This window comes from Typha angustifolia, chromosome 11 (assembly GCF_048772165.1).
Source record: "Typha angustifolia cultivar Huaian chromosome 11, ASM4877216v1, whole genome shotgun sequence".
Lineage (NCBI taxonomy): Eukaryota > Viridiplantae > Streptophyta > Magnoliopsida > Poales > Typhaceae > Typha > Typha angustifolia.
In genome coordinates, this window is record NC_133249.1 from 3,470,182 (window position 1) to 3,497,364 (window position 27,183).

Below are 27,183 nucleotides of genomic sequence, written 5' to 3' on the forward strand. Positions count from 1 at the left end.
CCGTTGGATCCGCCAAATAAATATAATGACTAAACTATACTTTTATATTCAAATCAGATTATAATACTACTGTAATGGTAATTAGATTTTTTATGTTTCACTTGACGGTTGATTAACGGTTACAAGTTAGTTTGACTCGATTTCAATCCATCTTTAATGGATAGAGATTGGAACAACATAAATCATTCCCGAATCGCTTTACTTGCGTTGTTTTAATCTAAATTGTCGATTTCCGATCGGCGGTCCAAGAGGTCCTCTAAATGGTTGGGCCTTAACAAGTGCATATTCTACCCATAGAGATGTGCACTAAGTACGTACTACAGTCCACAATAGCAATTACTTTAAAGATATCTATGCATATATTCAGGAAATGGAGATTGAAATTGTCTGGCTGGTCTTTGGTGTGATAAGTAATGAGTTACACTATGTTGTAATGTCTCCATGGTGCTTCAGATTGTGTTTATTGATGGAAAGAAAGGAACTAGGACAGTATAACTCACTTTCCAACTCCTGTTCATCGGATAATACCCTATAATAAATTGCCAAAGAACCTGTGCATAATCAAGTATCCTATCAGTTGCTATAACTTTTATCCTCAGAGTGCAACAAGGAGAACAGCAAACAAGCTGAGACTGAGAGAAGCTAAACCAGAGAAGGGAACTTCTGCTTCAAGCTTTGGCTTCACACTCATCTGACAACCAATTGTGAATCAAGTTGAGGCATAGTTGAAGCCTATAAATCTCTAGTATTTTCATGAGCATAGATTATGAAATGTTCCAGCTCTAAAACATGGTGCTTTTTGTACCTTTTTATACTTAAGGCAGTGTCAATCTCTCTCAACTAAAAGTAAATCCTGTTCTCCCGGCATTAATAAATAACAGATCTCACACACTTATCTCTAGAATGAAAAGGAAAATCTCACTTGATTTTGTGACCTACTTAATCAAAATCACATTTTTCTGGTTAAACCTTCTCCTGCTTAAATCTGAATACCAGGGCAAACACTTCCTTTTGAAATATACTTATTTGTTGCAACACTGAGACTGCATCAATCAAATTTCAAGAATGAAAAAAAAAGAAAAAGAAATCCCCACCAAGTATGATGGAAAATTTAGCATGATTAGGAAAGCTGAAACTTCACAAGTAATTTCTGAAGTAGAAATAGAGTTTGCGTAGATGATACAACTAGCCTGGATTGACAATAATCCTATCCCTTCTCTTGTACCATACCTTTACATGACATTCAACTACATCAGAGAAATTAACTCGGCCTCATCTTTGAATAACGAATCTGTAATTAAGCATATAAACATTAGCAGCCTCAAAGATGCATTTCCAAAGCACTCAATTATTAAGCAGTTGCTTCCTGCATGGATTATCAACAGGCAGTGCCTTCTCTATTGAAACTAGACTACAAACTCTAGAAAGAGAAAAGGAGTACCTGAATTACAAAGTCAATGTTGATGTTTCCACTGTCTCAGGGGGCACATTATCTGCAAAGATATTGTCGGGCCTTCATTTACAAATCTTCCATATAACAAGTCACACTCACTTAACTTGAATGGTTATGCAAAAAAGATAAGGGAAGAAAGATTAGGATACACAGTATAATACCAATTGATGTTCCAGTGGAAAGAATCCGATCAATGTTATCAATGCGTCTTTGTATTGATCTCAAGAGCCAGTTCAGTGCTGAAACTCTTTTACGAATGGAGGAGATCTTGGCTGCATGTTGCATAATAAATGGCATGGGTGCATCTTCTAATAGCTTGTCTAGTTCTGCATAATGTTAAATAGATTAACAGCCAACTATATGTTATACTTGGAGCATTTGAAAGTTTAGTTAAAGCCAACATGCATATATTCCTATGAGAAAGTTAATCCACTAAACAACATCCTACAAACAGTTCAAAGTAATCAAAGAAGGGAAATAATTCACTTCATTGCAAGGGGGAAAAAAAGCTGAGCAAGATATGTAATGAATACTTGTAATTGTTGACATCAATGATGAGATACAAATGCTTTGAATATAGCATCTAAATACTATGAGATATAAATCTTATATCATGAAGGCATAAGTAAAGCACTCTATACACCAAATCCACCAAGAAAACTATCAACAAGAGAAGAACTTAAAGCTCTTCAAATTACCAATAATCTTTAAACCCACAAGAGGATTGAATTTAATAACGCCAACACCGTTCCTTGTTTGCATCTCAGCAACAATTTCTCCAATATATCCAACCATAACCCTCAAATACTCATAGCAATCAAATAAAAATCCATTTTTGGTTTCATAATAAATATCGCCACTGAGAGTAACCTCATAACCAGCAATTACCCCCAAGGGCCAGATCAGAAATCACTAGATTTCAGCAAATTAACAAAGCCAATTCAGATATCATAGGAGTGGGAGAGAAAGGGGAAGAACGACTACCTCCGGTGAGGCGATCGATGGAGCGAGCGAGATCATCTTGGCTCCGAGCGGCTCCCTCGGCTCTGGCGTCGAATTCCCTCATCACACCCCCAAGCGTAGCCGCGATAGCTCTGGCGAGGGCGTCGCATCGTACCGGGAGATCACCAGACCCCTCCTCGTGCGCCGCCGCCACATCGCTGCCGTCCGAGAGGGGCTCCGACGGGCCCCCGGTGGAGGAGGGATCTCCGACGTGTGAGCTCTCCATCTGGAAGACGGTGGAAGAAGAATAGGAGAGTTCAGGAAGTGGCAATGGGTCGAAAATGGATGGGGTTCGTGAAAGATCCGGATCCGAAAACCGATGAGACCGTTCAATTGATATTTTTCTAAATGACCCAAATGCCCTTAGGGCTTCGTTTTGGATCTCTCCCCCAAGCCCTAGCTCTATAAATAGCGCGACCAGGCAACTGGTTTACCCTCGAGAACGCGGCGCCGCCTCAGAGAGAAGCAAAGGGAAAGCCTCTAGGAGTACGTGATGAGGGCCAAGGTGAGATTTTGACAGCAAAGTTTTGATCGATCTTTTGTTTGCTCTGAGATGTTGGATTTATAAGCTGACGAAAGGAAGTGCTCACGAAGCCAGATGCTTCTTAACATATCACTCTTTCGTATGCTTCTTTTGCGTGAAATTTATTAGTGCATAATAGTTATCTATTGTCGTTCTTCTGTTATAGTGAAGTTCCTACCAATGTATCAGAGTTGTCATATCAATGGTCATGTTTGATGAATTTCTTAAACATCAATGATCTGATAAACTTTTTACTCAAATCGATTCAAAAGTTTATGATTCATATAAGTTTTAGGAACTCCGTTATTTGGTTGGAGTTTGCCTAGTTCGGAAGTATAGTTTTTTAAGTTGCAATGCGCTTTGCACTCGGGGTTTTCTCAGGAAAGGCAAGAAAAGGAGAAAAAAGAATATTAGCATGATGATCTTTGTTGTTTATAAAGCTCGGCTCCGATAACGCAATTCCGGGAGGAGTCGGTAGTTGGGCACTGGATCCCTTCGGACCTGGAGAGCGGGAATATGACTGAAAGATTGTATAGGTCCGCAATGGAAAGCCTAAATCCAAGCAAGCTTAGTTACGGGAACTTCCCGGCACGCCAGCCTCTTTTTTGCTTCCTTACTGCTTTTGGGCTAGGGGAAATAGTTAGACCCATCTATGACCTAAGTTTCCTGTTTACTCTAGTGTCGTTCAATATGTATTCATTATGTGAAGTTTGTTTATCAGATTCACAGCCAGGGTATGAATATTGTTGATTCTTTGGTTTAAGCACTCAAGTTTTAATTGTCTTAGTTTATCAAGTATAGCGCAATGCGTGGGTTAACCTAATTTGTTTCCTTATCTGTCTTGGAATACACTGCTTGTAGCTAGAAAGCATAGTATTGAAACTTAGGTTAATTTTTGTTGAATGTAATATTTTTGGATATTCCTATCCAATCGTCGTAGATTGTCTTGCTGTTGTTTCTACCCTGGTTGCCCAGCCATAGCTTGATTTCAAAGGTGTCTCTTTTTTCTTGCTGCTTCAGAAGCATAAAGTTAACCATTTTTTGAAGAACTGAGCTTGTGCACAAATTTCACTAACATCCACCCCATCTCGCTCAAATTTAAATCTTTTAATCAATTAGTATGATTTAAGTATGCAATTTGTTTTCTTTGCTGACTATAATTCATTTGTGGCCGTATTTTTGTAAATTTTCTACCTTCTGGGTGTGTTGTTTAATATTTACTCCATTTGGTCACCTGCTAGTTGTATGTGCAAAGTTTTTAGTTTTCTTACATCTGTTTTTTATCTCTCAGTGGAAGAAGAAGCGAATGAGGAGATTGAAGAGGAAGCGCCGAAAGATGCGACAGAGATCAAAGTAGGTGTTTACAATTGACCGGCAGCAAGGGCATCCTCCACTAAATCAGATCATGTTTTAGTGTTAACTTCTGTCAGTCAACTGCTTGTATGCAGTTTAAAAAATTAGAGCAATTTGCTTAGCATGACGATTTTCTTCTGTTTGTTGAACTTTTGAGTATTATTGTAAGGCACTTACAATGGGATTCAATTCCATGTGGTATTCTATGCTGCTAAAGCTTGTTTTAATGGTGCCATTAATATCTGATACCTTTGAATGGTATTCATATTGTGTCTTGGGCTTTATTTGATCCACTTCTAGTTAATGCTTTTTGTATACTTCAAGAGATGAGCAGGATGTGAAATTTGGTGCTGCATCTTATTGTGAAGTATAATAGGTTGTTGGTTTGTCATTCCTGTCCAAGGAGGTTGATTTGTGATAAGGTTTTGTTCTTGGTATGCCTTCATAGTAGTAAGCTGGGGGTGGGGTGGTCTTGTCTTTAATTTGGCTCTTCCTTTCATAGTTAGACTTAAGCTTAAGTCTGAAACTAAATCTGATTAAAAGTTGTTAAAAAAGCATGAACTATTTATGCTTCTGCTTAATGTTTCCTGGAGCAAGGAGATACTGATGACAAACATAATAATCTGCACAATGTCAATGCAAGGGCAATATTATAAAAAAGAATAGAATTCTAACAAATTACATCTTAGTACACAACCACTGCAACAACCTTATATGTGAAAAGCTGGAAAAAGAATCGCATACAAGTATATAACCAGAGGATAAAAAAAAGAATCAATGACTTTTAATTCTCTGTAACTTTGACATAAGAATGATACAAACAAGATAGCCAAGGTGGGTGCAGTAAGCAAATGAACTGGTTATTACATTCTATCTCCCGTGTGTAAAAATAATAATAGCTATGCTCCTACCCTGCAAATGCTTGGAGGCCTCGAATTTGTATGATTTAACTCCTTTTGAATGCTGTCAAGAGCATCCCTCTTTATCCCAATTTCAATGTCCCCGTTGTCTTGTTTATCTCTTATCCGTGCCACCCGCTTGTGGTGTTGAATAAATATAAGCGATGGATTAGGATGATCCGTAGCCATTATGGTGCGATTTCTGCCATCTCCATGCGATCGAGAGGCTCTCCAGGAGGTCAGTGTACTGAGCTGTCCAGTTAAGCTCACGATTGATCTTAGCCGGGTCGCTGTAAACTTCAGCGTAGTCTCCAGGCCTGCGGCTTAGGTATTCGACTTTGATGTTAACCCCAGTTGCTTTCTTGCATGCTTCCACAAACTCCTTTACTGATCTACCTGAGAAAGAAAATAACCAGTTTAGAAATTTTTTGAATAATTAAGTACATAAAAATGAAGAGCAGAGCCGTTTGTCTACACAGATTTATGGATTTCGAAATTTGTTGTAATATCAGATAGGTTGCAGGATGATCGACAGATGAGTTCATAAAACAAACTCATCAGAGGGGAAAGAAGTTTGGTCTTGGGGAGACAACAAGTTCATATATGGCCTAGACCATTGATTCTATAAGCTTTTCATATGGATCATGCAAGGTCATGAAGAGTAACTGCAGGGAAAGGAAGAATTATAGAAACTATTTCAATAACCTCTTCCAGTTCCAACATTGTAGATTCCAACTTTGTTCCGTTCTGCCTTATTAAGTGCTTTAACATGAGCATCAACTAGATCAGTTACATCAATGTAGTCTCTTATACAGGTTCCATCAGCTGTTGGATAGTCTGTTCCTTTGACCTACAATGGACCAACCAAAAACATCTTAACAGAAGAAAAGTGAATTCATAGAATGTACTTCACCCATCTTACTAATACTTGTCTGTTACAAAAGTTTGTCAACTATTAAGGGAAAGGATACAGAAAATACCATGAGTCCTGGAATGGTTCCTAATGCTGCATCAAAGCATGCCCCAGATATCCGTCCGTGCTCCCGCAGTTCTGGTCTGGGAGCTTCACCTAACCTTCCATCTGGGTCTGATCCGATGACATTGAAGTATCTAATAACAAGTGGCTCAACATCAATCCCACAATTTCCTAATCCAGCTGGTCATAAACTACAGTAAAAGCAGCAAACCTTAAGATCATGACAGCCATGTCTGATCTCTTTGAGAAATCTAAAATGATGTCCTCTGCCATTTTCTTTGCTTTCCCATAGGGGTTAATAGGAAACTGCATTTACACAAAATGGCCAATGAGAAAGCTTTGAGCCTCATAATTGGATATCCTAATTCATCAAAGAATGCCTACTAGAACTCCCAAACTAGGAAATTTGAAGAGAAGAATAAGATGAAGTATTTCTATATTAACAAATGAAGTACGTCAGCATCCAATTAATAATAACCTGAGGAGTATCTTCTGTAATAGGCATCTTGTCTGGTTCTCCATAGGTTGCACATGTACTAGAGTATATCAGAGTTTTGACACCAGATGCTGCCATAGCCTCCAGAACCACTAAAGTATTTGCTGTGATATTGTGATAATACCTGTTACATCACAGAAGTACACCATCACAAACAGATGATAGAAGTGTTCGTCGTTCTCAGACACAACCACATTATGTCACTTAATTTGTAATTGACTTGTGGAGTAGGAAAATAAGAATGTCACAGTACCAAAGTAGACGCTGCAACATGCGAGGAAATAAAGATCTAGGAAGAAGGTAATTGTATCTTGACATCCAATGAGAGGAACTAAGTTCAGAAAACAGGTCATCTATAGATACCCTACATATTAAACAAGCTACAGAGAACAGTTCTTACATTAGACCACGTGCAGAAAGAATAAATCTGACATGACTTTGGATGGCTAAAGTAAAGAGACTCAAGACCATCCTTTGACACCAATCAGAAGGAAATAATGTAAAAGTAAAAGAAAATTAGATTTATTACCCTGATATATAGCTATAGATAATACTGATAAATTAGAAGTTATATCATTTTGGATGGCTAAGCCAAGAAATTCGTTCAGTGCAATTTTCCATTCAATAATCTTGATAAGCAAATAAAACCATACTGTCTGTGAACATAATGCAAGGGAAAGATCTACCCTCTACCAAGAGTAAGTTTAAAAAGGAGTAAATTCAAATGCCACAAAAGTATGTAAAATAAGATATTTCAGAAAACAAACATCATACCTGAGAGGTTCAAGTGTACTCTCACCCACATATGCAACAGCTGCAAAGTGTATCACAGCATCAAATGCATTTTCTGTGAATATTCTGTTCACCTGAATGTTGGTTAAGAATGAAACTGTAGTCTAAAAGAAGAAGAAAGAAGAAAAATCCAGAAATGTTCAATTGATGGAAGACCGCATGACAGGATACAGCTTTTGGATCCCCCAGATCAGCATAAATGAACTGAAGTCTTCCAGGCTCTGGAAAAAGTTCCTGAAGAACTTTTATAGCTCCCATATTTCCTCTAGAAAGGTTGTCCTGTGAAATTCACACCACCAAGATTAATATTGTTGTCATGCATTCATGCTTTTCAGGGAAAAAGTCACAAGGAAGTTTATACGCATGGATGTGTACATAGTATACACACATGTACATTAATGTTACTTAGACCATTCAATCAACTTAAAGGACGTGTTAATGACCAGGTATGTAGCCAGTATTGGAAATCTGCATAGAAGAAAAAACCAACAACTATCTATATACTAAGATCTGATCATGTACAGGGAGTATTATGTATATATGCACATGTATCTATAACTATTATATATCAGGAAAGTGTGTGGTAAGGTATATTACCACAATAGTAACTCGATAAGAGTCCTTCAAGAGCCGAAGTGCAGCATGTGAGCCAATATAGCCGGCACCTCCTGTTACTAAGACATGAGTCACCCCAGGTTCATGGCGAGAAAACTGTAAGATCCAAGATGAATCAGAATTATAACTCCAAGTAAAAAGGAAGAAAGAATGAGCAGCAGTCAGATAGGTGTATCAAAGAAGGAATGTGAAGTATGCTAAGAGTCACATAGAGTACTAAAATAATGGCACTTCATCATGATGCTGTTTGGAGTATGAAGAGATGTAAGGTGAGAGGAAATTTATAATGTGTGTGTCTGTGTGCATTTCCTTTTCTTTTAACTACCATGTGCTTTTGATCAGGGTAAACTGCTTCAACAAAGATCAAAAATCGTTTCACAGAATCACAGGGCATATGATAAAAATGCCAATTCTGTTCAAGCAGCATGGAGAGACGAAACCACAAACTGCAGCCATAATCATTAAATCACTTACATATTAACAGCTAAACATAGAATCCTTGCATGGTTAAATGTCTTAAAAATAGAATTTTATATTTAACTATAGATAAAAGTGATTTTTATCCTGTAGTAACCACAAAAGGAGGTAGTGTGATAAAAAAAAACAATGACAACAAAAAAAACTAGGTGGAATGTAATACTCAGAGCTTACCACACTAGTGCTACCATAATGAGGGGATTGCTTCAGAATAAATATGCACAAGGCTGTGAGAAAAGCAGCCATAATAACTTTTCCAAGAAAATGAGGCTTGCGCCTTGAATCTGAATAATCCATTCCTGTGAAAAACATGTGATTCTGGAATCAAGACTACAGAACAATATCGTCATTCTTTTATGATAATATAGGAAGCAATCTGATCACCTTTAGTACTGTGAATGAGCAGATTCAGCTTGCCAGAGGAACTTAAAGATGTGTATTTAAAAAGTACATGACTGATATAAACACATAAGAAATGACACATAAGGTAGAAAAATATTAATGAAGTTTATTATTCATTTACTACTTAGGAAGTTTGGTATCCATTTAACTTTCAATGGACTGTCTTAAAGGAACATTAGTTAATTAGAAAGACAAATGACATCATACAAAACATGAGCACAAGCTTCAGTTGACTTATTGATCAGAAACTGTATCCATTAACCGTGCATTAGGTTATAATTCACATCATCACAACAAACTTGTGTTGTACATTATTGTACATGGTAAAACATTGAAATAAACAATAAACAGATAAAAGGTTTAAAATACAGTATTAGAAACCTGAAAAGGGCCAAGATCTACCAGCCCTAGGCTGACTTCTGCTCCTGTTGACCGGCAGCATGGCAGGATTATCTTTCAAATGAAACAATGACAATAGAACTGCTCTACTGTCAGAGAACTTAAAAGGCGCAAGTACCGTCCTCTCGTGTTAAAGAGAAGAACTTCTTGAGCTAGCGTAACCAAGAAGGCTGCATAAAATACTGAAAAAGTCAAAAAATCACTCAACAAAAATTTTAATTCCAAAATAGCATCAGAAATAACATATGACTTCAAGGATTCAAATTTCTATTGGGAACTGACACTGCAACTTTGATATAAGTAGGACCTAATATATAAATGCTCCGAGAATTCAAATAAAAGAAGAAAAAAATAGCATCGAGATCCACATGCAGAGAAGATAAAGACGAAGAAGTCTGAAGTTTTAGAATTAAAAGAAATCCATTTGGATAATATTAGGACTCACTCGCAAATACATCACAATTTTTTACCAATATATGTGATACTGCACTCGAAGAATTGTCTAGAGCAAGCTACTCGATGGACCAAAAGGGGGAAATTGCAGCTTTAAAATTCTTTTTTTTTTTTAAATCTTTTCAGGCAAATTCCAAAATTTCAGAGCACGGCGCAATAGAAAGAGAGTACCACGAGCCGACACGAAAAGATCCGATCTTCCATTGGTCAAAGAGCCAACAACGAAATCGCAGGCAAAGAGATTACTAAAAAACATCAACAAAACAGCTAAAACGGCAGGGGAAACCAAACACCAAATTAAACTGTCAACTTTCCTAACTCAAATTAGTAGAATTCAGTTCCCAGAGATCCAACTACGAAAGAAACGCGACAAAGAGAGAAAAAAAGGGCCCAAACGCAACCTTGACATGGACAAAAGAGGGACCAAAACCTCGAATTCGAGCACCCAACAAGACACCAGATTAAAAGAAATAGCAAAACAAGCAAGACCCAACCGGAGAAACAAACCAAATAGCAAGAAAAAGGCGCCCTTTATCGCATTGAAGCAAAGAAGAGATACCTGGAAGGAGGAGTCGAGCAATGGAAGAGAGAGAGAGAGAGAGAGAGAGAGAGAGAGAGAGAGAGAGAGATGAATGGAAGTCGTTGGGGGGTATCTTGGACTGAGTCGTGGCTCCTCTAGAAGCGATGAGGGTAGGAGAGATGAGAGAGAAGAGAGGACGAGAATTTGGCGAATAATTTTACTGAGATGCGACTCGTCTCCCCTCTTCCCCATGTTCTTCCAGTGAGTGAGCCACACTCTTTTTTTCGTTTCACACCCTACGGTATTCTTTATTGCAGTTTAGCTCGGTTCCTATCTTTTCATTATTGTCAATTCAACCTTCTCCATTAAATCACAAAAAACACATTATTTATAATTTATTTTCTTTTTACCAGTTTCACTAACTTGTATAATAGGCCATAAAATTATACTACCATTATGTGATCAACTACTGTCTATCAATAAATTCATCTCTGTTCATGAAAGAAGTCTTTGAGTTATAACTAAATCCTATGAGATGTTAATAGGTTTCCAGTTTGTATATGTTGGGTTGAGGGGTGCATGGAGCTCTGGAGGCACTTAGAACTTTGGATCAACTAAGCTGAACCAAGTCATCCTTGACCTTGAGTTGGATACTGCAGAGCTGGTTGACCTTCTCACAAATTACTTTTGTCCATAGAAATATTACATACACATATATTGGCAAGAAATTTTGGTTGCTAATTGGACAGCCAATATATGCCATCTTACTTTGATTTTGAGATAGTAACCCTGGGGTCATACCCCAGCCATTTAAAATCTTTGTTTGTTTTTTAATCAATCTATAACCTCTGTTGCTAGGATAATGTAAGTGGTTTATCTGAAAACTATTTATATATTGCATTCCATGATATACCATTAATCTATTTAAGGAGTATTTGAAAATCCAAAATCAACCAAGGAGCCATCTGAAGAGGGTTATTCTCCTCTAATTTATATCTTTCATAAAGATATTTATTACCTAGCAATCTTGAACTAGACTGCAATTAAGGTACATGTTTAATTATGACAGACAAACCTAAAGTTAGATCTTAATAATCATAATTACAAGCATATCCACATCAAATTTGGTCTCAATCTCCATCTATATTCCTCCACTTGGGGCATGCATGTAGACCAAGTCTACACTTTTTGTTTATACAAATTTCTACCTGATTTGAAAGTTGTGACCCATTCAAATTTTCTTTAAATACTTGAAAATGACTAAATAACATACTAAGTGCTCAATTTTGTAGTTGTATACTTGAGCACCTGGTTAGATTTGCTATGATTTATTCTGATGAATTCATTTGAGTCAAAAGAAGGTAGGTACAATAAATCTTTGGAAATGATATATATAAGAGTACCTCTGTAAAGAGATTTCAGACCAAGTACAAATTACTTCAATTTAGGCTAAATCTTAGCATCTCAACATCTTCTTCTTTTCTTCATTGGATCTTATATTTGTCAGATCCTGACACACTGCACCCTCTTTTCCTTTCTTCAGTTATTATCATGAAAATGAAATTGGTGCCTAGTTGCTCCCAAAGCACACAATTAACAAATATTGTAAGCTTTAAGCCTTTTTTTTTTCTTTCTTTTTGGTGCCTTTGATTGCACTTTTAATATTGCTTTCTTTCCTTTTCCACATAGGAAGAGATGGTTTTACTTGTACTCAAAATCAAATATGAAGATGGTTACCATTAAACATAGTACTAATAGTAGTGATGCTTATGGAACCACTATATATATATATATATAGATTTATAAAGAAGAGGAAGATCCAAACAAAACTTTTGTGTAAGAAGAAGACATGTGATTGTAATTGATTCACTCATTTGATTACAATACTTAGCTCTTCTTTTTGTCTCACATCCTACCAAACAAATTGGTCATAAATTATAGGTAAGAATAAAAGTTTGCCTACTGGAGTAGTTGTGCTAATATATATATATTCTGCCCCACCACCACCTACAAGATAATTTTCAGAAATAGAGCTGAAAGAGAAGTGCCAATTAGTTTGCAAATCTGTTCTTTGAGAATATGAAGGGTTATAATGTATATATATTATCTGTAGAAGTTGCTATAAGGTTGAACAAATCATTTTACTTCCCTTTTTTTTTAAATATCACCAAGCCTAAAGTAATGTTATTTATTAAGTTATTTTGTCCTCACCATTATTGTGAGGATATTTATAGTTACAGTTCAGTTAAAAGATAAATTATATTATATCCAAAGTAGATTGGATCAAATGTATTCAGTTTGAAAGAAAAAAAATTAGATATTTTAACATGAGTAATATTATGCTCACAAATACTTTATAAATATTTTGAAAACGAGAAGATCTAACAGCATCTTGTTCAAGATAATATGATAATATCTCCTAGTTATTACTATCAATGAAGAACTATAAAAGAGAAAAGAATTAGATATTTTAGCACCCCAAGAGCTCATTGAAGGTTCTGAAGGATTATAATAAAGAGCTTATTATAAGGATCACATGAAAGCAGTTGACAAAGGACAGATGGAAGTGTGGAAGATACCATCCATCCATCTCTCTCTCTCTCTTTCGATTATATTGGTTGGGCTCTGCAATTGTCATAATATTTCTTATCACAGCTTCCTAAAAATATTATTACTTTCTGAGTATTCACCATTATTTTCAAGAAAGTCTTCTCTCTGACCTTGGTGATCACAGCTAATGTCTCTCAATGCTCCATTCACATATTATTTTTTAAGCATTTAGTTTTGCATCTTCTTCACAGCATTACGTATCACTTGGCTATTATTGGCTACCAAACCAATTAAAGAACTATCTCTCTTACCTTCACTGCTGAATGATTTGAAAAGCACCCTTAAGTTTGGGGGCACAGGACCCTAATATATGCTTTGTGGTCTCAACTTGGGTAATGGTGAAACTTTGTATTGTTTTTATTTTATTTATTTTTTGAATCCTTTTTTGATCGGATTATTTAAGATCGAAGAATTTTGTAGAGTGAGTTTTACGATGGCGAGTTTGTCTTTTCAAAGAAAAAAAAATCAAAGAGTAAGTAAACTCACACTTTTAGAATGATACCATGGGAGACAGAACCCCACTTTAGATGTTAGTTGTCTGCTCTCCTATTGAAAGGTTTATGAAATGCATGGTAGAGCTGGATGTGATCCAATGGCCCACCAGATTTCTTTAACAAGGCAAAAGAAGCTGAAAAGTTGCTTGGAATAAAGCAGAGGAATGAAACAAGCAAACATGAGAAGGCATGAAGATACTGCTTACCTTAGTTGTGTAAAAATATAGCAACATTTTATTTTTATTTTACTTATTTTTCTAAACAAAGTATTGTACTCATGTACATCATTCATGCAGGCATAGGAACTTCTGATATTGTGATGAAAGGAATCAATTCACTGTAGTCAATAAGTATATCAAACCAAAGATGAAAACTCTTGAGAGCCATTGAACAAAAAAATTGCAGCACTCGAAATGCTGCCTGTATTAAGTTCTTAATCGTAAATCAGAAAATGGAGTCTGCTGATTAGTGGACGACGGCTCTGAAGTTGTCTGATCAGAAAGGAATTGTGTACAAGCATTCAATATATTTTGGTACAAAGGGTCAGAATTATTAGGCGAAACTAGTAGCTTGCGTAGCTCGTCAGCCAACTTTACAACAGTATCCTTCTTCAAGCAACTGGCGTTGTTCCATAGTAGCTGCAACCAAGAATTCTCAGAGACGGTGTTTATCTCCGTCTCCTTGTAGCTCGAGATGCAGGAGATTGCTGCCATTGGAAAGTCTTCCTTTAGTTTCAGACAGAATCTTTCCATGATGAGTGGAAGGGGTGGAATACGTCCAAAGGTAATGAGGTGCTCCCATGTTACCTCCAATACCTGCTCCTGAGAAGTGATCCGAACGAATTTCATCAGAATCATGAGATCTTAATCTAAAACAAGCAATTACTTTGTTGCGGTAAGCCAAAAAAATTTAAGGTCTTCTTGGATCAGGAAACTAGTAATGCTTAATTAATCCAGTTTGAAGTAAAATCGCCAAAATATACCCTCAGAATTCTGTTTCTTGAAAAATATTACTTATTTAGAAGTACAATACCCTCTGAAGCATTCAGTGTATAACTCCATGATAAGATTATATCATCTACATTGAAGGGCATTAGGGGATATATGATTTTTTTACGCTTAGATGCAAATTAGTACCTTTCCAGCCCTGAAAGCATCAAGTACCATGCGCAGATGCCTTCTTGTGTCAAAGTGGTAGCCGTGGCGTAACATTTGCCGAAAAACATTCTCAAAATCATCCCAATCTTCAGTTTTAGCACAAGCCTCCATCATGGTATTGAATGTAAACTTATCTGGTACAACCTTCTTGCTCAAATAAGTTTTGCTATTTATCAGGCGGCTGCTGTCCAAAATATTGTAAAATAGATCCTTTGCTTCCTTGGACAATCCATGCTCTATATATGACTTAAGCATGATGTTGCAAGTCACAATGTTTGGCGAACAGAAGTTGTGCATTTGGTTAAAGATATATCTGCCATTTTCAATGTTTCCAGAGTCTAGACAAGTTTGAATTAATCCTGTATATGTTACAACCAATGGTTTCTTTGCAACCTTGCATATTTTGTCTATCTGCACAAAAGGAATCTAAACCATCAGTAATATTTAAATTTACTTTTAAAGAAAAATTAGGAAGTATCAGGCAACAGTCTTGACATTCTGCATGGCCACAAAAGCCTCTCAGAATCAACAATTTAAAGCATTACTTCTAAAATGTGATGCAGAAACATAAGAGGGAATCACAAAATAGCACATATACTAAGTCCAACTAGATTAAACTGATCGCACTAAGTAGCACATGCCCCAACTGTTCATTCAACTGTCTGAAAATTGTTGAATGTCATAACTTCACAAGGTCCTGTCTTGTATTGCATGCTTATGTTAGATGAAAGAGCCACTAATACTTGTTTATCTATGTAAATTTGACTTACATGAACCTCCTTCACACAGAAAAATGAAATTTCTGTAGATGATAAGTTCTAAGGCATAGGAAGGAATAACATTGCGGTAGTCTGTAGATGAAGCTAGTAAAGTCATAGTGCAGTCTAACACAAAATGAAGAATAGCATAAAAATAACCAACCTGGAGAAGTGCTTCTTGGCATCTTCCAGCACTACAAAGACAGCGAGCAAAGTCATAATATATACTAGCTGATCCAACAATTCCACGTCTCTCCATATCCTTCACAGCTAAAGCAGCCTCATCTATTTTCCCTTCTCTCCATAGTGCATTTATGAGAACTATAACAGAAGAGAGATATTTAGGGGAGAGAACCTACTGATGCATATAAGTTTTGCTCAGTACCTTTGTAATTTAAAGCGCCTGGTATAGATGACCTCTCCACTTTCCTGAAGAACTCATGCACTAAGTTGTACTTGCCAGATGCAAGCATCACCTGTTCCACCACATACAGAATAATATTGGCCAATTAGTTTGCAAAATGTAACATCTTGACCACACAGAAGACAAAATGAAGTTTCTGTCAAAGTCAAAGACAGAAAGTTAAATCATATAGAAAATGGTACCAAGTAAAAGATGGTCTAAATAATAAAAAATGTAATACATAGCAATCATGTTATATTAGACTTAATTTTGTGATACCTGAAGCAACAGATTGCCTTAAAAGGAGAATTACACTTACTGGTATCTGATAAACCACAAACAATTAAACGCATTACCAGAGAGACTATCACACATGGGTTTCTAAATATTGGCAAAAGTTAATCCATGTTGAAGGTTGTAACCTGTAAATTCTAGCAACAAAAAACCTAGAGTAAAATAAAAGTACCTCCATTACAAGGCCATATGTTGTATTTGTCGGACGTATACCCTGTTCTTTTAACTGCTGTAATACCCAAAATGCTCCTTCCCATTGTTTCTGTTGCACACAAGCATTTAAAACCTACAAAAGTGTTACATAGACATTATCGAATCAGCAACAATGAAGAGACTGGCATGCTTCTTTCAAAAATTTACAATTAAACATTCTTCCAGGAACTTTCAATCAGGCAAAATCCCCTAAGAATTGTGATGTGTGGAAGGCTACTAACCGCATTATAAACGATAAGGTCTGGTTCCAACCTTGGGTCCCACTTCTGAAGAGGACCCAACTTATATTTCTTCTGGGGAGAAGATCGCATGCAATCAATGACATCAAATAGTTCTTTCATAAGTCCTGCTTGCCCAAGTGTGACAGCAATACAATGATAGGCAGCAAGGTCAGGATAAGAAGATAATTCTTGCTGCAAAGTGCAAAGAATTGAAAAACAAGGTCACAATAGTGAAATCACAGCAAGGACAAAAATAAAGATTCAAGAATATGACAAATTTATTACACGCATGGAGTGAAATATATTCAATGCCTCAAATGGTCGCTTTGCCTTCCCAAGCACATCAAGTACTGTTGTATAGATATATCTGCGCAACACAGAGTAATTCCAAATAAATGCTCCAAAACGTCAATTCTGAACATGACAGAAAGATAGAGGAGATAGTTCTGACAGCAGATGAAATAAAGACCATGAATAATCAAATCATGAGTAGAAATTAACCCATTACTTTCAACCTTTGACCTATCAGCATTATGAAAAAGATAATTGCTGTCGGAAAATATACCTGCTCTTGTAGGACTTAAATCTCTCATGAGATTGAAGCCATTCAACAACTTGTAAGACTCGTTTCCAGTTCCCAAGTTTACCAAGTATCTGAACAACCCTTAGGATAGAGTGATCTGAGAATTTGATATTTGCACCGTGCATCATCTTAGAGAATTGCCACTCAGGCATATTTACATCTGTCGCATTCAACCTTACACAATATCATAAATGTTTGAGTAAGCCCTTGTAATGGAGATGATTCATGCATCTAAAGCTGCAAACTAGTGAACAAAAGCAAGACCAGATGTAGAGAAAAAATTATATAAAGCATGACAAGCATGTTACAGGCTTTCCTTGTTCAAGTGGCGGTTTCTTTATTCAACTTGTGCAAACTAGATTTGTGCAACTGCTGATATGAGATTATCACAGGCATAAACCAACATCACAAAAAACATACAATTTTCGCATGAAAGTACTTTTTCATACTCTATTTAGTATTTTAAGCCTTGCCACATTAGTTAAAGTCGCTGAGGAAACTTTAGATAGTGGATTAGCAACAAGAATCATTGACTCACACTCATCAAGAAATTTCCTTTCTAAAGTTTGAATAATTCAAGAAAGTGCATCTACATTCACAGGCATCATCATGTGTATAATATGCAATCTCATCTGTAAGGGTTGGTCAAGTTATGATACATGAGAAAGGCTTGGTTAAGCTTTCATTCAGGACTCACATCTGGTCAAAAGAAATTTTCCAACTTGGTTACAACACAGGTGTGGTCTTCTGAAATATGCACCCATCTAGAACATGGTCAAGAATAAAATCTGCCCATGCGTTATATCAGAGACAGTCTCATTGTATATATTATTGAAAAATTATACTACAATTAATTAATTAAAAATTAAAAATATACTATGTAGTTGTTTTTTGTTTCAACTATGTCTGCAGACCAACAAATTTCATGTTACATAGTGCTGAAGTTTGACAAGTGAGCCTATGAGACTGACAATAAGAAAAGAGATAATCTTAAGCACTGATTCCTATGGGTGGCAATATTAAATTAGAAATAAAATAGAATAAAGAGCAAATAATGGTAAGCTCCATCGTTTATATTTCTAAAATAGGTTGTTGAAAATGATGTGATCAGGAGTATGACTCAACCACACAGTCAATTGAGACTATTTAACATGAAGACAAGCCACTAAGTTGATGTATAAATAAGAGATTTAACATCTTTTATGTTGAATAAAATTGAAGGAACTAATGAGAACATTGCTGATTCATTTTCAAGACTGCACATAAGACACTGTCAATAGATTTCCAAATCAAACTTCTTTTAAAATGAAGTGTATTGATGGACTCTTAGTTTTTCAATCCAGTAAAAGCAACAAATCCAATGCAAAAATGATATCCAGAGAAGAGACTCTAAAAACACTTACTGGCTGGCTAGGTTTCGGATCCTCTCTTCCATTTCCATCCGCAAGACCCGTGGCCTGTTTCTGACATCAGTAAATACTTCGAAGGTCTTGAATGCAGCTCTGTCTTCAAAATCAAGTTCATTGATGTCTCTTCTAATGATCTTACTAGTTTGCATGTCACTTTCTCCATGCATCTGACTAGGTCCTGAACGATGTTTACCAAACACCTTTGCATCTCTATGGGCACGACGAAAATTACTATCTTGCTCAGGAACTTGCTTCACAGGGCTGTACAACTTCCTTTTTGGATCAAGAGAACATATACTAGGATGAGTGTCTACCTGAATGACTGGTAATTCACTTCTTCTCAAGCCAGTTTCCATCTTTTTTTGTCTTGTTCCTAATGAGCTATCATCTTTCCATTTACTGTTATGACCATCAAACTGGATACTTTTCTCATGTCTGTTGGTTCTATCAAATTTTTTACTCAGAGAACCTTCAGTAATCTCAGGCTCTGCAAACTTTGTTACAGCAACAGCTCCAGAGGACATTACCTGATCCCGCGAGCTCTTGTTCTTTTCATCTGCATCCATCTTCCTGCCCACATTGCTTGGGTAAAATTTATTATCTCTGTGATGATAGATAATATGATTATTTCCTGTTGTGCCACTAGCATGTTTTTGTGCTAGGTCCCTGGTTGATTCCAAGTGTTTCCCGTGGAGCTCTTTGGAACTAGCATAACCAACTTCTCTTCCAACAGAACCAGAACTGCTGCCTCTCATTTCAACATCACCAATCTTCTCAGAATTTCCACGTCCCAATTCACTCTTCATCCTATTATAATCCTGAAACTTGTCAACAAGCTCATTTTGTTGTGTATCCTTCTGCCTTTTATACCCAGTAATATTTTCCATTCCTTCTGTCCTGCTAATCTTGTTCTTAGAATTAATTTTTCTTCCAGACTTTGAAGAATCATTATTTCCACCCTTGTCCAGTTCACGTCTAAGACTTCCACCACTTTTTGCTGCAGTTTTGTCCTTCAGAAGCCTTTCCACTAGATTCCAACCACTATTACTGCTAGTAACATCATCTTCTCTATCCTTTACATCCTTCAACTTCTCGTCCCTTCGTTGTCGACCTATCCTTGCTGCATTTAAACCAATTTCTTCCCCGTTTTTTCTCTTCTCAGAGGTAACCTTTTCCTTTAGGCCTCCCCTCTTCACTTTGACCGACTTTCTTTTGTCCACAACATCAGATGCCCCAGCAGCATCCTTTCCGTTTAATCTATTATTCGACCCACGCCCATCCGAATCTCCATCTAAATTCTTACACCTATCCAATTTGACCGACTCCATAACCTTCACATAATCTGCAAATGTTGGACTAAAGTTGAGCTCTTTCTCCAGCGACCGCAAACTAGTAGAACGACCCTCCATCTGCCCGTTCTCTAAAGCATTCACAACTCTAAAATAGGATGTTCTTCCATCAAAAACCCAACTTTTCTTCACCACTACACAATTCAAGGTGATACCAAAAATGGGTTTCCGGGAAACCGAAAACCCACGAGCATAAGAAGGTCTCGATTGTGAATCGGGCAGGAAAGCACCTTTTCCTCCCAAATTTAAAACACCCATATGCCCATTCGCCATCATCATCATCATAACTTCTTTACCACTTCAATGGCTTGATTTACCAAAAACAAGCACGAATGATCGGCCCATCAATTAATTCCGATAATTCTTGACGAAAAAAAACCAAAAAGGAAGCAAATTTGTGTGAGCGGAATCAACAGCGGTCGTTCTTGGAGAAAACTCACAGAGGATTAGGGCGCCTTTGTTGCTGACTATCCATCGCGACGACTTGCGCAGTCTTGCTAGTTATAGAACTGATATGGAACGGAAGGGAGTCGCGCGAACGCAGAAAGGAAGCTCCTTTCTCTTCGGTGCTCTCATTGGCGCCTGGCCTGAAGATAGAATTAGACTGAGACTACGCAGTGCAGTCTAATGGTGTTAGTCCACAAGCTCTTTTCTGGGATTAAGATATTTAATTTCAAACTATTTTTCTGGGGGTAAAAACCCTCTTTATCCTTTAAAAAAAAAGTACTGTCAAATGGCCATTTTGCCTTGGTAACTATTATTAGCTTGTTTTGTCATATTTCTCGTCAATTTTATTTATTATAAATATATTTATGGTGACGTATTATTGTGCTACATTTTGGAAGTTGAATCTGTATTGAATATTGTAAAGATATAAGTTGAATCTATGATACTACTTGTATTATGTAAATTATTGTGAATTCAGTCAAATTATATTTTAAGTAGAAAATTTTAAAATAATTATGAGTAGATAATACAATAGTTATAAAATTAAATGACAAATTTCTGCTTATATCTAAATTTATTTAAAAAATTAAAGTCAATTTAATCAGTTTTATTCCTTACCTCGCTATCTCTATGCTTATATCTTAATCGAATATATTATGGATAAAAATAATGAATTCTTTGTAGTTTTATAAATGCAATAGTATACTTTGTAATTTTATAAATGTTAAACTATATACGCGGAGAGAGAGAGAGAAAAAATTGGCTACATATTGATAGTGTTATAAAAAAGCTTGTGGACTCGTAAGGTTTGTGGGCTTGACTTAAACTCGAGCTCAGACATATTTAACTTGAGTTCTAAATGAGTTGAGTAAGTTGATTTTTGAGCTTGAATATATTATTGATTCCAGCTGAGCTAAAGCTAACTCACTCAAGCTTGAATCGATTATCCCATTCGGTATTAGGCTTGGGATAAATATAATGGGTTGAATGTAATGAGTTGAATATAAAAAATTTATATTTTATTGAGTCAAGTTTAATATATTTATATGAAGATCTTTTATGTATATTTTATGAGAATATAGTTATATATTGATAAATAGTTTATTAAATACTTAACGTGAGATTAAAACAAATCATAGAAGAGTAGTGAGTCAAACTTTCGAGCCAAACCGGGCAAGCAAAGACTTAGCCTATGCTACCTACTATCCTCTTAGGCTTAGGTCGGGCCGAGCCCAAATCAAACTCAGGCCGGTGTTAGCCTAATTAAAACTGGGTGGGTTTTGGTGGAGTTCGGACGAGTCAGGCTAATAATTATCTCCAGCTAAAGTTGAAGACATTCACCGTGTGAAGTCCCTTTACATCTTGTCAAAACCAAATCCATTCTCACCGCATCATCAATGGCGACTTCAAGCTCTCTAACCTCCTCGTCAAACACTGCCAGCCTTTTCTAGATCTGTCTCGAGCTCGTGTTCCGGGTTCTGAAAATAGGTCTCAACTTTGTATAATCTACTTTTAGTACGGTTAATGTAAGTAAGCCTTCTGCTCTCTTTCGTAGAAAGAAAAAATAAAATCATTGGAGTTTGACGATGAAGAGTGGAGTTTGATGATGAAAAGACGAGTCCTTTGTCTGTTTTGCGTTATTTTTTCTGAACAATAGAGGAAGAAGACGAAGTAGCATGAGAGAGAGCAGAGAGGGGGAAGAAAACAAAACCTTTCTTACACCAGGTATTTTCTGCTCCTTTCTTAAACCAAGTATTAATTAAAACACTATTTTACTTTTACTTCTCGTAAAAGATAAACAAATAATGTAAAAAAGAGCGAGGATAATTGTCTCTACCTACTCTACTTTCAACCGAAGGTTAATGAATTAACTCACAAACAATCATAAATTCTTTTCCTTCTCACAAAAAGGTTTTAACAGCTGAATTCGAGTCCAGTGTCGATTCAACCACACATCCCCTGCCCCTACGGCTAGCAGCAAGGCAGTAGTCTCTTTCAAATTTCAAATTTTCAAACAACATCCCCCACATAAAGCAAAATCCGACCACCTTTTTCGCAGTCGCCAATTCCGAGGCGCACAAAACTCTCGAACTCGGAGCATCGTGTCTTAAAATCCGCTCAAAGAAAGAGGAAGGAATATATATAATCCAGATGAGAGGAGAGGAGTGGACAGAAGGAATCACCCGTATCTGTGTTCTGGGTTTCAAGTGAGGAGCTTTGGAGAGCTGAGCCGGATTTTTTTGGTCCTTTAGCTGGAGAAATGTTGGTTTTGGTTCGGGGGGGATTGGTCTTCGCCGGCAAACTTTGAGCTTTGGAGCTTGGGAGTTGGAGTCGACGGGAAGATGAGGTAGGTCTCTCAAATAGGTTTTCGTTTCTCGTCGACATGATTCACCTTATCGCAGAAAGATTGCATTTTTATGGTGTTTTCTGCTTCATTATACCAGGAGCTGCATCTTATTTTAGGAAAGTTTTGTTTTTTATGTTGTCTTTGTTCTCAATCTTCGCTGTCTTGTTTGTTTCTTCAAGCTAGTGTGCTTCGTATTACTGATATATGTCTGCTTGTGACTATAAGTGAAGAAGAAAAATAAAAGGTTACCCTTTTATTTTCAGAATATATCTTGGCTGGATCTTCGCTAGATCCAAAGATGTTGGAAAACCACTTGTTATGCAATCTCTAGTGGTTCTCTACAAACTTTAGGCTGGAAGCAATAATGCACTTAATTGAGACTATGATGTGTTTTTCTTTCTTGCTGTGGTGCTTACATGTTTCCGTTTTGCTATTTCTATCATCATCCATTTGTAGGTGAGTGATGCAAATGATTGGGTTATCATTTCATTGTGCATGCTGATTCGCTTCAAATATGAGAGAAGATATTATGTTTGATAATCAAACAAAACCATGCAAATGTTCTGCATACAATCAAAATGCGGCGAAGGTCGCCGATGGAAAGAGCAATGGAAGCATTCTGAAGCCCAAGTTCAGTTCCTCTTGGGGTTCCCAAATTGTGAGAGGATTTACAACAGATAAGAAAACCAAGATGCAGACTTCCAAGAAGCCACCTCTTGCTTGCTCGGAAAACTCTAATCAGAACAATCAACACATACCACACCATTCTCGGGTAAAAAGATCTCTCATTGGTGATTTCCCTTCCTCAGCTAATGCTGCCCAAGTTCATCCCAATGTATTTGATTGCCACCATACGAGATCCCCTGCCTCCCATGATCTTGTTCTCGAGCTAGATCACCTTCGACGGCTACTCCGGGAATCCAAGGAAAGGGAACTGGCCCTGCAGTCTGAACTGCTACAACATAAAGAAAACCCAAAAGTATTGGATCTTGAAAGGGAACTTGATACAAAAAGGACCGAGATTGATGAGCTTGCACGCAGGGCTACTTTGTTGGAAGCTGAGAAGATAAACCTTTCTGAGCAATTGGACAACTTATCCTCTATTGTAAAGCACAGGGAAGGAAACCAAAGGGTAGACAATGCAGAGAGAAATGAATCTTCCTGCACGAGTTTAGAGGTAGAAGTTGTTGAATTACGCCGACTAAACAAAGAGCTCCAGCTTCAGAAGAGAAATCTAGCATTTAGGCTTTCTTCCGCAGAATCCAGGCTTGCTGGTCTTGCAAAGGATTCAGAGGTACCATTGATTACTCTTCTCTTCTTCTTTTTATTCTTCTTCTGTTAAAAAGCTAAATTCTTATCTGTTTTGCCAGAGTGATATAGTTGCGAAGGTTGAAGCTGAGGCGTCACTATTGAGGCACACAAATGCAAATTTAAGTAAGCAAGTCGAGGGCTTGCAAATGAGTAGGCTAACTGAGGTTGAGGAACTTGCATACCTACGCTGGATTAACTCGTGCTTACGCCATGAGCTCTGTAATGCAGACAAAGCATCGAGGCAAACGCCATGTTTAGATGATGACATCAGTAGTACTGGCGAGGATACTGAAACAGATGCTCATGATATCCCTTCTGAGATCTGCAATTCTAAGAAACCAGTCCTTAATTCAGAATCTGAAGCTATTCTAGATAGAGAGTGGTTCCCAGTCCAGGACGAGACAAGCCCCAGGCGCAGGCATTCGATTAGCGGCACAAAAGAATGTGTGGAAGACTTGAGTTATATTAAGAGAAGACAATCTGATCATTTTATCTGTTACAAAGAAAAGGAGAATGAAACATCTTCTTATGTAAATCGGTGCACTGTAAGAGATAAGCACCAACTACTTGCCGAAAAGTATGATCTTGGTGGTGCTCAAAGTTCAAAATTAGTTGCCGGCAAGACAGAAACTTGCAAGGCTTCAACTATAGATGTCGAAAAGCGTGCATTGCGCATCCCCAATCCTCCACCAAGACCTTCCACTTCTGTACCTCAAAATGCTAAGTTGAATGGTTTAGCACCAAATCCACCTCCGCTGCCACCGCCACCGCCACCTCCTCCACCCAAATTCTCAACGAGAAGTGCAGGGGTGATGCAGCGAGCACCGCAGGTTGCTGAGTTGTATCATTCACTTATGAAAAGGGACTCAAGAAAAGACTCTTGCGGCGGAGGAACTTGTGAAGTTCCTAATGTTGCAAATGTTCGCAGTAGCATGATTGGGGAAATTGAGAATCGCTCTTCCCATTTGATGGCTGTACGAAATTCTTGACCAACTTTTATTTAGCATAGTAGGTAGAATCATCTTTCATAACATGCTAAGTATTATCTTTGTTCTTTCCTTTTCAGATAAAAGCAGATGTTGAGACTCAGGGTGAGTTTGTTAAATCTCTGATAAAGGAGGTGAATGATGCAGCTTATCGTGACATTGAGGATGTGCTTGCGTTTGTGAAGTGGCTCGATGATGAACTTTGCTTTTTGGTAAGCATACTTCATTAGCATGCATCCTTTTCACCTGCAATTACGACTATTATCTTTATGACCTCTTTCTTTCTATCCATTAAGGTTGATGAGAGGGCAGTATTAAAGCACTTCGATTGGCCAGAAAAGAAAGCTGACACGCTGCGAGAAGCGGCTTTTGGGTATCGTGACCTCAAAAAATTGGAATCTGAAGTTTCAAATTATGAGGATGATCCACGTCTTCCTTGCGATGTTGCACTGAAGAAAATGGTCTCATTATCTGAAAAGTAAGGGACTCATTTTATTTTATTTAATTGTGAATTACTATTGCTGCAATAGTTGTAGAATGAAATTTACCGCAATGCTTATTAATGAAACACAAATCTCATTCTTTCCATACCAAATTTAGGATGGAGCGAAGTGTCTATAACCTTGTGCGGACAAGAGATGTGATGCTACGCAACTGCAAGGAGTTCAAAATTCCTACCGACTGGATGCTCGACAGTGGTATCATTAGCAAGGTATATATATACTTGTGTTATACCATGACTATAAATTCTTTTTGCATATCACCAATATAATCAAGCTTCTAATATCTTGTTTATTGATTTTAGTGACTGTACTAGAACCAATATGTGGTGCTATCTGCAAAGTATTTTTTTTAGGACTGCAACTAAGTACATACTAACTTAGATCTCTGCAAAATTTGATGGTAGTCTACTCTTTTGGATCTTGAGTGTAATGAGTTAGTTCATTTGTTAAAATAAAGAACCTTGAAAGGCTTCAACATGAAATTAGTATGACTATCGAGTCTTAATTTGTTAAGCTACCAAAATGAGAATACTCTGCTGGATTCTTCATGTATCAAATTGTTTTATTTTACCCCCTTATGATTGCAGATAAAATTTGCGTCTGTGAAGTTGGCAAAGAATTATATGAAAAGAGTGGCATCAGAGCTTCAATCTACTGGAGCATCTAACAAAGATCCGGCATTGGAGTATATGCTACTTCAGGGTGTCAGATTTGCTTTCAGAATTCATCAGGTAAGACGTCGTGCTAGTGCAAATTGTAGAGTAACTGATACTGTTCTATAGCATCTTAAAATTGCATCAATTTTCAAAAACATAGAGGTGGTCTTAATATGACTCTCTTTTGCACTTTTACGTAGCATACTACTGTTACATTCTTTTGATGCAATTAGATATGGAAATTCCTACCTGGAAGGAGAGTTATAATGTCTTTTATCAAAACTTTGAATCAAATATCTCATTATTATTTTTGCAGTTTGCTGGAGGATTCGATGCAGAGACAATGCGTGCATTCGAAGAGTTGCGCAACCTAGCCCATGATAGAAACAAGCCCTAGTGATGGATCTTGGATGGCAAGACTAACAAGAAGGCCAAAGTTTGTAACTTACTTTCTCAGTAAGAATGATACAGAATCAAATTATATATATCAAATATTTGATATTCGGTGTGTAAGTATGTTTGTTTTGCAATCTCCCGATTGGATTGGTTCTTGTAAATGTTTGGCAACCGTTCATACTTGAAAGGCAAAATATGTTTATCACCAGCCTTGCAAGATTGTTGTAGTCACTACTCTGTTACTTAAATGGGTTGAGGTTTTTATATTTTCAAATAGCAAATGAGTCTTACTTGACTATGGATTTCTTTTGTTAATGTTATATATTCGAAAACTACCATGTAAAATACTCGTGATGGAGTGTAGAAAGATAAACCTCCTTCCAGAAAAACTATATTGGAAAGTAAGGGTAAATACAATAGTCGCCATGAACATGAGTGCCTCCTGGATTGATTAGTTGGACGACTTCTCCGTTCGACTGAATCAGGCCCACCGGCGATGTCGTGGCAGCAAACTCCATGGGCTACTACGGTGAAAGAGACGGCGGCCAAGAGAAGGATAAGGAGGACAGCGTGAAATTGACAATGTTGATGAGCCAGCTAGCTTTGAGAGAGAGATGAGACAGAGAGAGACGTGAAAGATAGGAGGAAATCAACAGGGAAGTATATTTCAATTATATGAAGTTAAT

The 27,183-nt window shown here is 37.1% G+C and overlaps 4 protein-coding genes and 1 long non-coding RNA gene across 8 annotated transcripts; 2 read left to right on the forward strand and 3 right to left on the reverse strand.

Annotated features, from left to right (window-relative positions):
* Window positions 1-1,078: 1,078 nt before the first annotated feature.
* LOC140771289 (uncharacterized) lies at window positions 1,079-2,716 on the reverse strand. Of its 2 annotated transcripts, none has more exons than XR_012106134.1 (4): window positions 2,438-2,716; window positions 1,615-1,779; window positions 1,442-1,527; window positions 1,079-1,291 (listed from the first exon to the last, which is right to left on the reverse strand). XR_012106134.1 is itself a non-coding variant. In XM_073112770.1 (4 exons), the coding sequence occupies exons 1-3, from the start codon at window positions 2,679-2,681 to the stop codon at window positions 1,447-1,449; spliced, it is 456 nt and encodes a 151-aa protein (XP_072968871.1). In that variant the 5' UTR covers window positions 2,682-2,712; the 3' UTR covers window positions 1,079-1,291; window positions 1,442-1,446. The 2 variants fall into 2 exon arrangements, 1 of the variants encoding a protein (XP_072968871.1); XM_073112770.1 differs by having other exon boundaries at window positions 1,442-1,493; window positions 2,438-2,712.
* A 99-nt stretch (window positions 2,717-2,815) lies between these two features.
* LOC140771290 (uncharacterized) lies at window positions 2,816-4,592 on the forward strand. The gene is made up of 2 exons (XR_012106135.1): window positions 2,816-2,960; window positions 4,270-4,592. It is a non-coding gene; the product is annotated as an uncharacterized lncRNA (long non-coding RNA).
* A 363-nt stretch (window positions 4,593-4,955) lies between these two features.
* On the reverse strand, window positions 4,956-10,611 carry LOC140771083 (probable UDP-arabinose 4-epimerase 3). Of its 3 annotated transcripts, none has more exons than XM_073112472.1 (11): window positions 10,400-10,611; window positions 9,391-9,557; window positions 8,761-8,885; window positions 8,092-8,205; window positions 7,666-7,773; window positions 7,477-7,568; window positions 6,685-6,826; window positions 6,418-6,512; window positions 6,211-6,340; window positions 5,936-6,080; window positions 4,956-5,626 (listed from the first exon to the last, which is right to left on the reverse strand). In XM_073112472.1, exons 2-11 carry the CDS (start codon window positions 9,428-9,430, stop codon window positions 5,400-5,402), a joined length of 1,218 nt encoding a protein of 405 aa, XP_072968573.1. In that variant the 5' UTR covers window positions 9,431-9,557; window positions 10,400-10,611; the 3' UTR covers window positions 4,956-5,399. The 3 variants fall into 3 exon arrangements, with proteins under 3 accessions (XP_072968573.1, XP_072968571.1, XP_072968572.1); XM_073112470.1 differs by having other exon boundaries at window positions 9,370-9,557; window positions 10,400-10,610; XM_073112471.1 differs by lacking the exon at window positions 10,400-10,611 and adding an exon at window positions 10,242-10,349 and having other exon boundaries at window positions 9,370-9,557.
* A 3,239-nt stretch (window positions 10,612-13,850) lies between these two features.
* On the reverse strand, window positions 13,851-20,472 carry LOC140770276 (pentatricopeptide repeat-containing protein At1g30610, chloroplastic). Its single transcript, XM_073111373.1, has 10 exons — window positions 20,292-20,472; window positions 18,497-20,158; window positions 17,076-17,267; window positions 16,796-16,877; window positions 16,511-16,702; window positions 16,249-16,362; window positions 15,765-15,855; window positions 15,543-15,700; window positions 14,601-15,032; window positions 13,851-14,285 (listed from the first exon to the last, which is right to left on the reverse strand). The coding sequence occupies exons 2-10, from the start codon at window positions 20,134-20,136 to the stop codon at window positions 13,890-13,892; spliced, it is 3,297 nt and encodes a 1,098-aa protein (XP_072967474.1). The 5' UTR covers window positions 20,137-20,158; window positions 20,292-20,472; the 3' UTR covers window positions 13,851-13,889.
* A 1,759-nt stretch (window positions 20,473-22,231) lies between these two features.
* On the forward strand, window positions 22,232-26,768 carry LOC140770542 (protein CHUP1, chloroplastic-like). Its single transcript, XM_073111773.1, has 8 exons — window positions 22,232-22,645; window positions 23,102-23,939; window positions 24,016-24,930; window positions 25,023-25,154; window positions 25,239-25,420; window positions 25,543-25,654; window positions 26,033-26,176; window positions 26,418-26,768. Exons 2-8 carry the CDS (start codon window positions 23,160-23,162, stop codon window positions 26,496-26,498), a joined length of 2,346 nt encoding a protein of 781 aa, XP_072967874.1. The 5' UTR covers window positions 22,232-22,645; window positions 23,102-23,159; the 3' UTR covers window positions 26,499-26,768.
* Window positions 26,769-27,183: the final 415 nt, after the last annotated feature.

Excerpts from the sequence above, each read along its gene's own strand:
- LOC140771289 (XM_073112770.1), bottom strand. The coding sequence starts at position 2,681 with ATGGAGAGCTCACACGTCGGAGATCCCTCCTCCACCGGGGGCCCGTCG. Across the intron at positions 1,780-2,437 it reads CATCGATCGCCTCACCGGAG|AACTAGACAAGCTATTAGAA; the intron begins GTAGTCGTTCTT and ends AACATTATGCAG. Across the intron at positions 1,494-1,614 it reads TTCCACTGGAACATCAATTG|ATAATGTGCCCCCTGAGACA; the intron begins GTATTATACTGT and ends ATATCTTTGCAG.
- LOC140771083 (XM_073112470.1), bottom strand. The coding sequence starts at position 9,430 with ATGCTGCCGGTCAACAGGAGCAGAAGTCAGCCTAGGGCTGGTAGATCT. Across the intron at positions 7,569-7,665 it reads ATCTGGGGGATCCAAAAGCT|GTGAACAGAATATTCACAGA; the intron begins GTATCCTGTCAT and ends ACCAACATTCAG. Across the intron at positions 5,627-5,935 it reads CAATGTTGGAACTGGAAGAG|GTAGATCAGTAAAGGAGTTT; the intron begins GTTATTGAAATA and ends TTTCTTTCTCAG.
- LOC140770276 (XM_073111373.1), bottom strand. The coding sequence starts at position 20,136 with ATGATGATGATGATGGCGAATGGGCATATGGGTGTTTTAAATTTGGGA. Across the intron at positions 16,703-16,795 it reads ATATATTTCACTCCATGCGT|CAAGAATTATCTTCTTATCC; the intron begins GTAATAAATTTG and ends TGCACTTTGCAG. Across the intron at positions 15,033-15,542 it reads GCCAAGAAGCACTTCTCCAG|ATAGACAAAATATGCAAGGT; the intron begins GTTGGTTATTTT and ends CCTTTTGTGCAG.
- LOC140770542 (XM_073111773.1), top strand. The coding sequence starts at position 23,160 with ATGAGAGAAGATATTATGTTTGATAATCAAACAAAACCATGCAAATGT. Across the intron at positions 25,155-25,238 it reads ATGATGAACTTTGCTTTTTG|GTTGATGAGAGGGCAGTATT; the intron begins GTAAGCATACTT and ends CTATCCATTAAG. Across the intron at positions 26,177-26,417 it reads TTGCTTTCAGAATTCATCAG|TTTGCTGGAGGATTCGATGC; the intron begins GTAAGACGTCGT and ends TTATTTTTGCAG.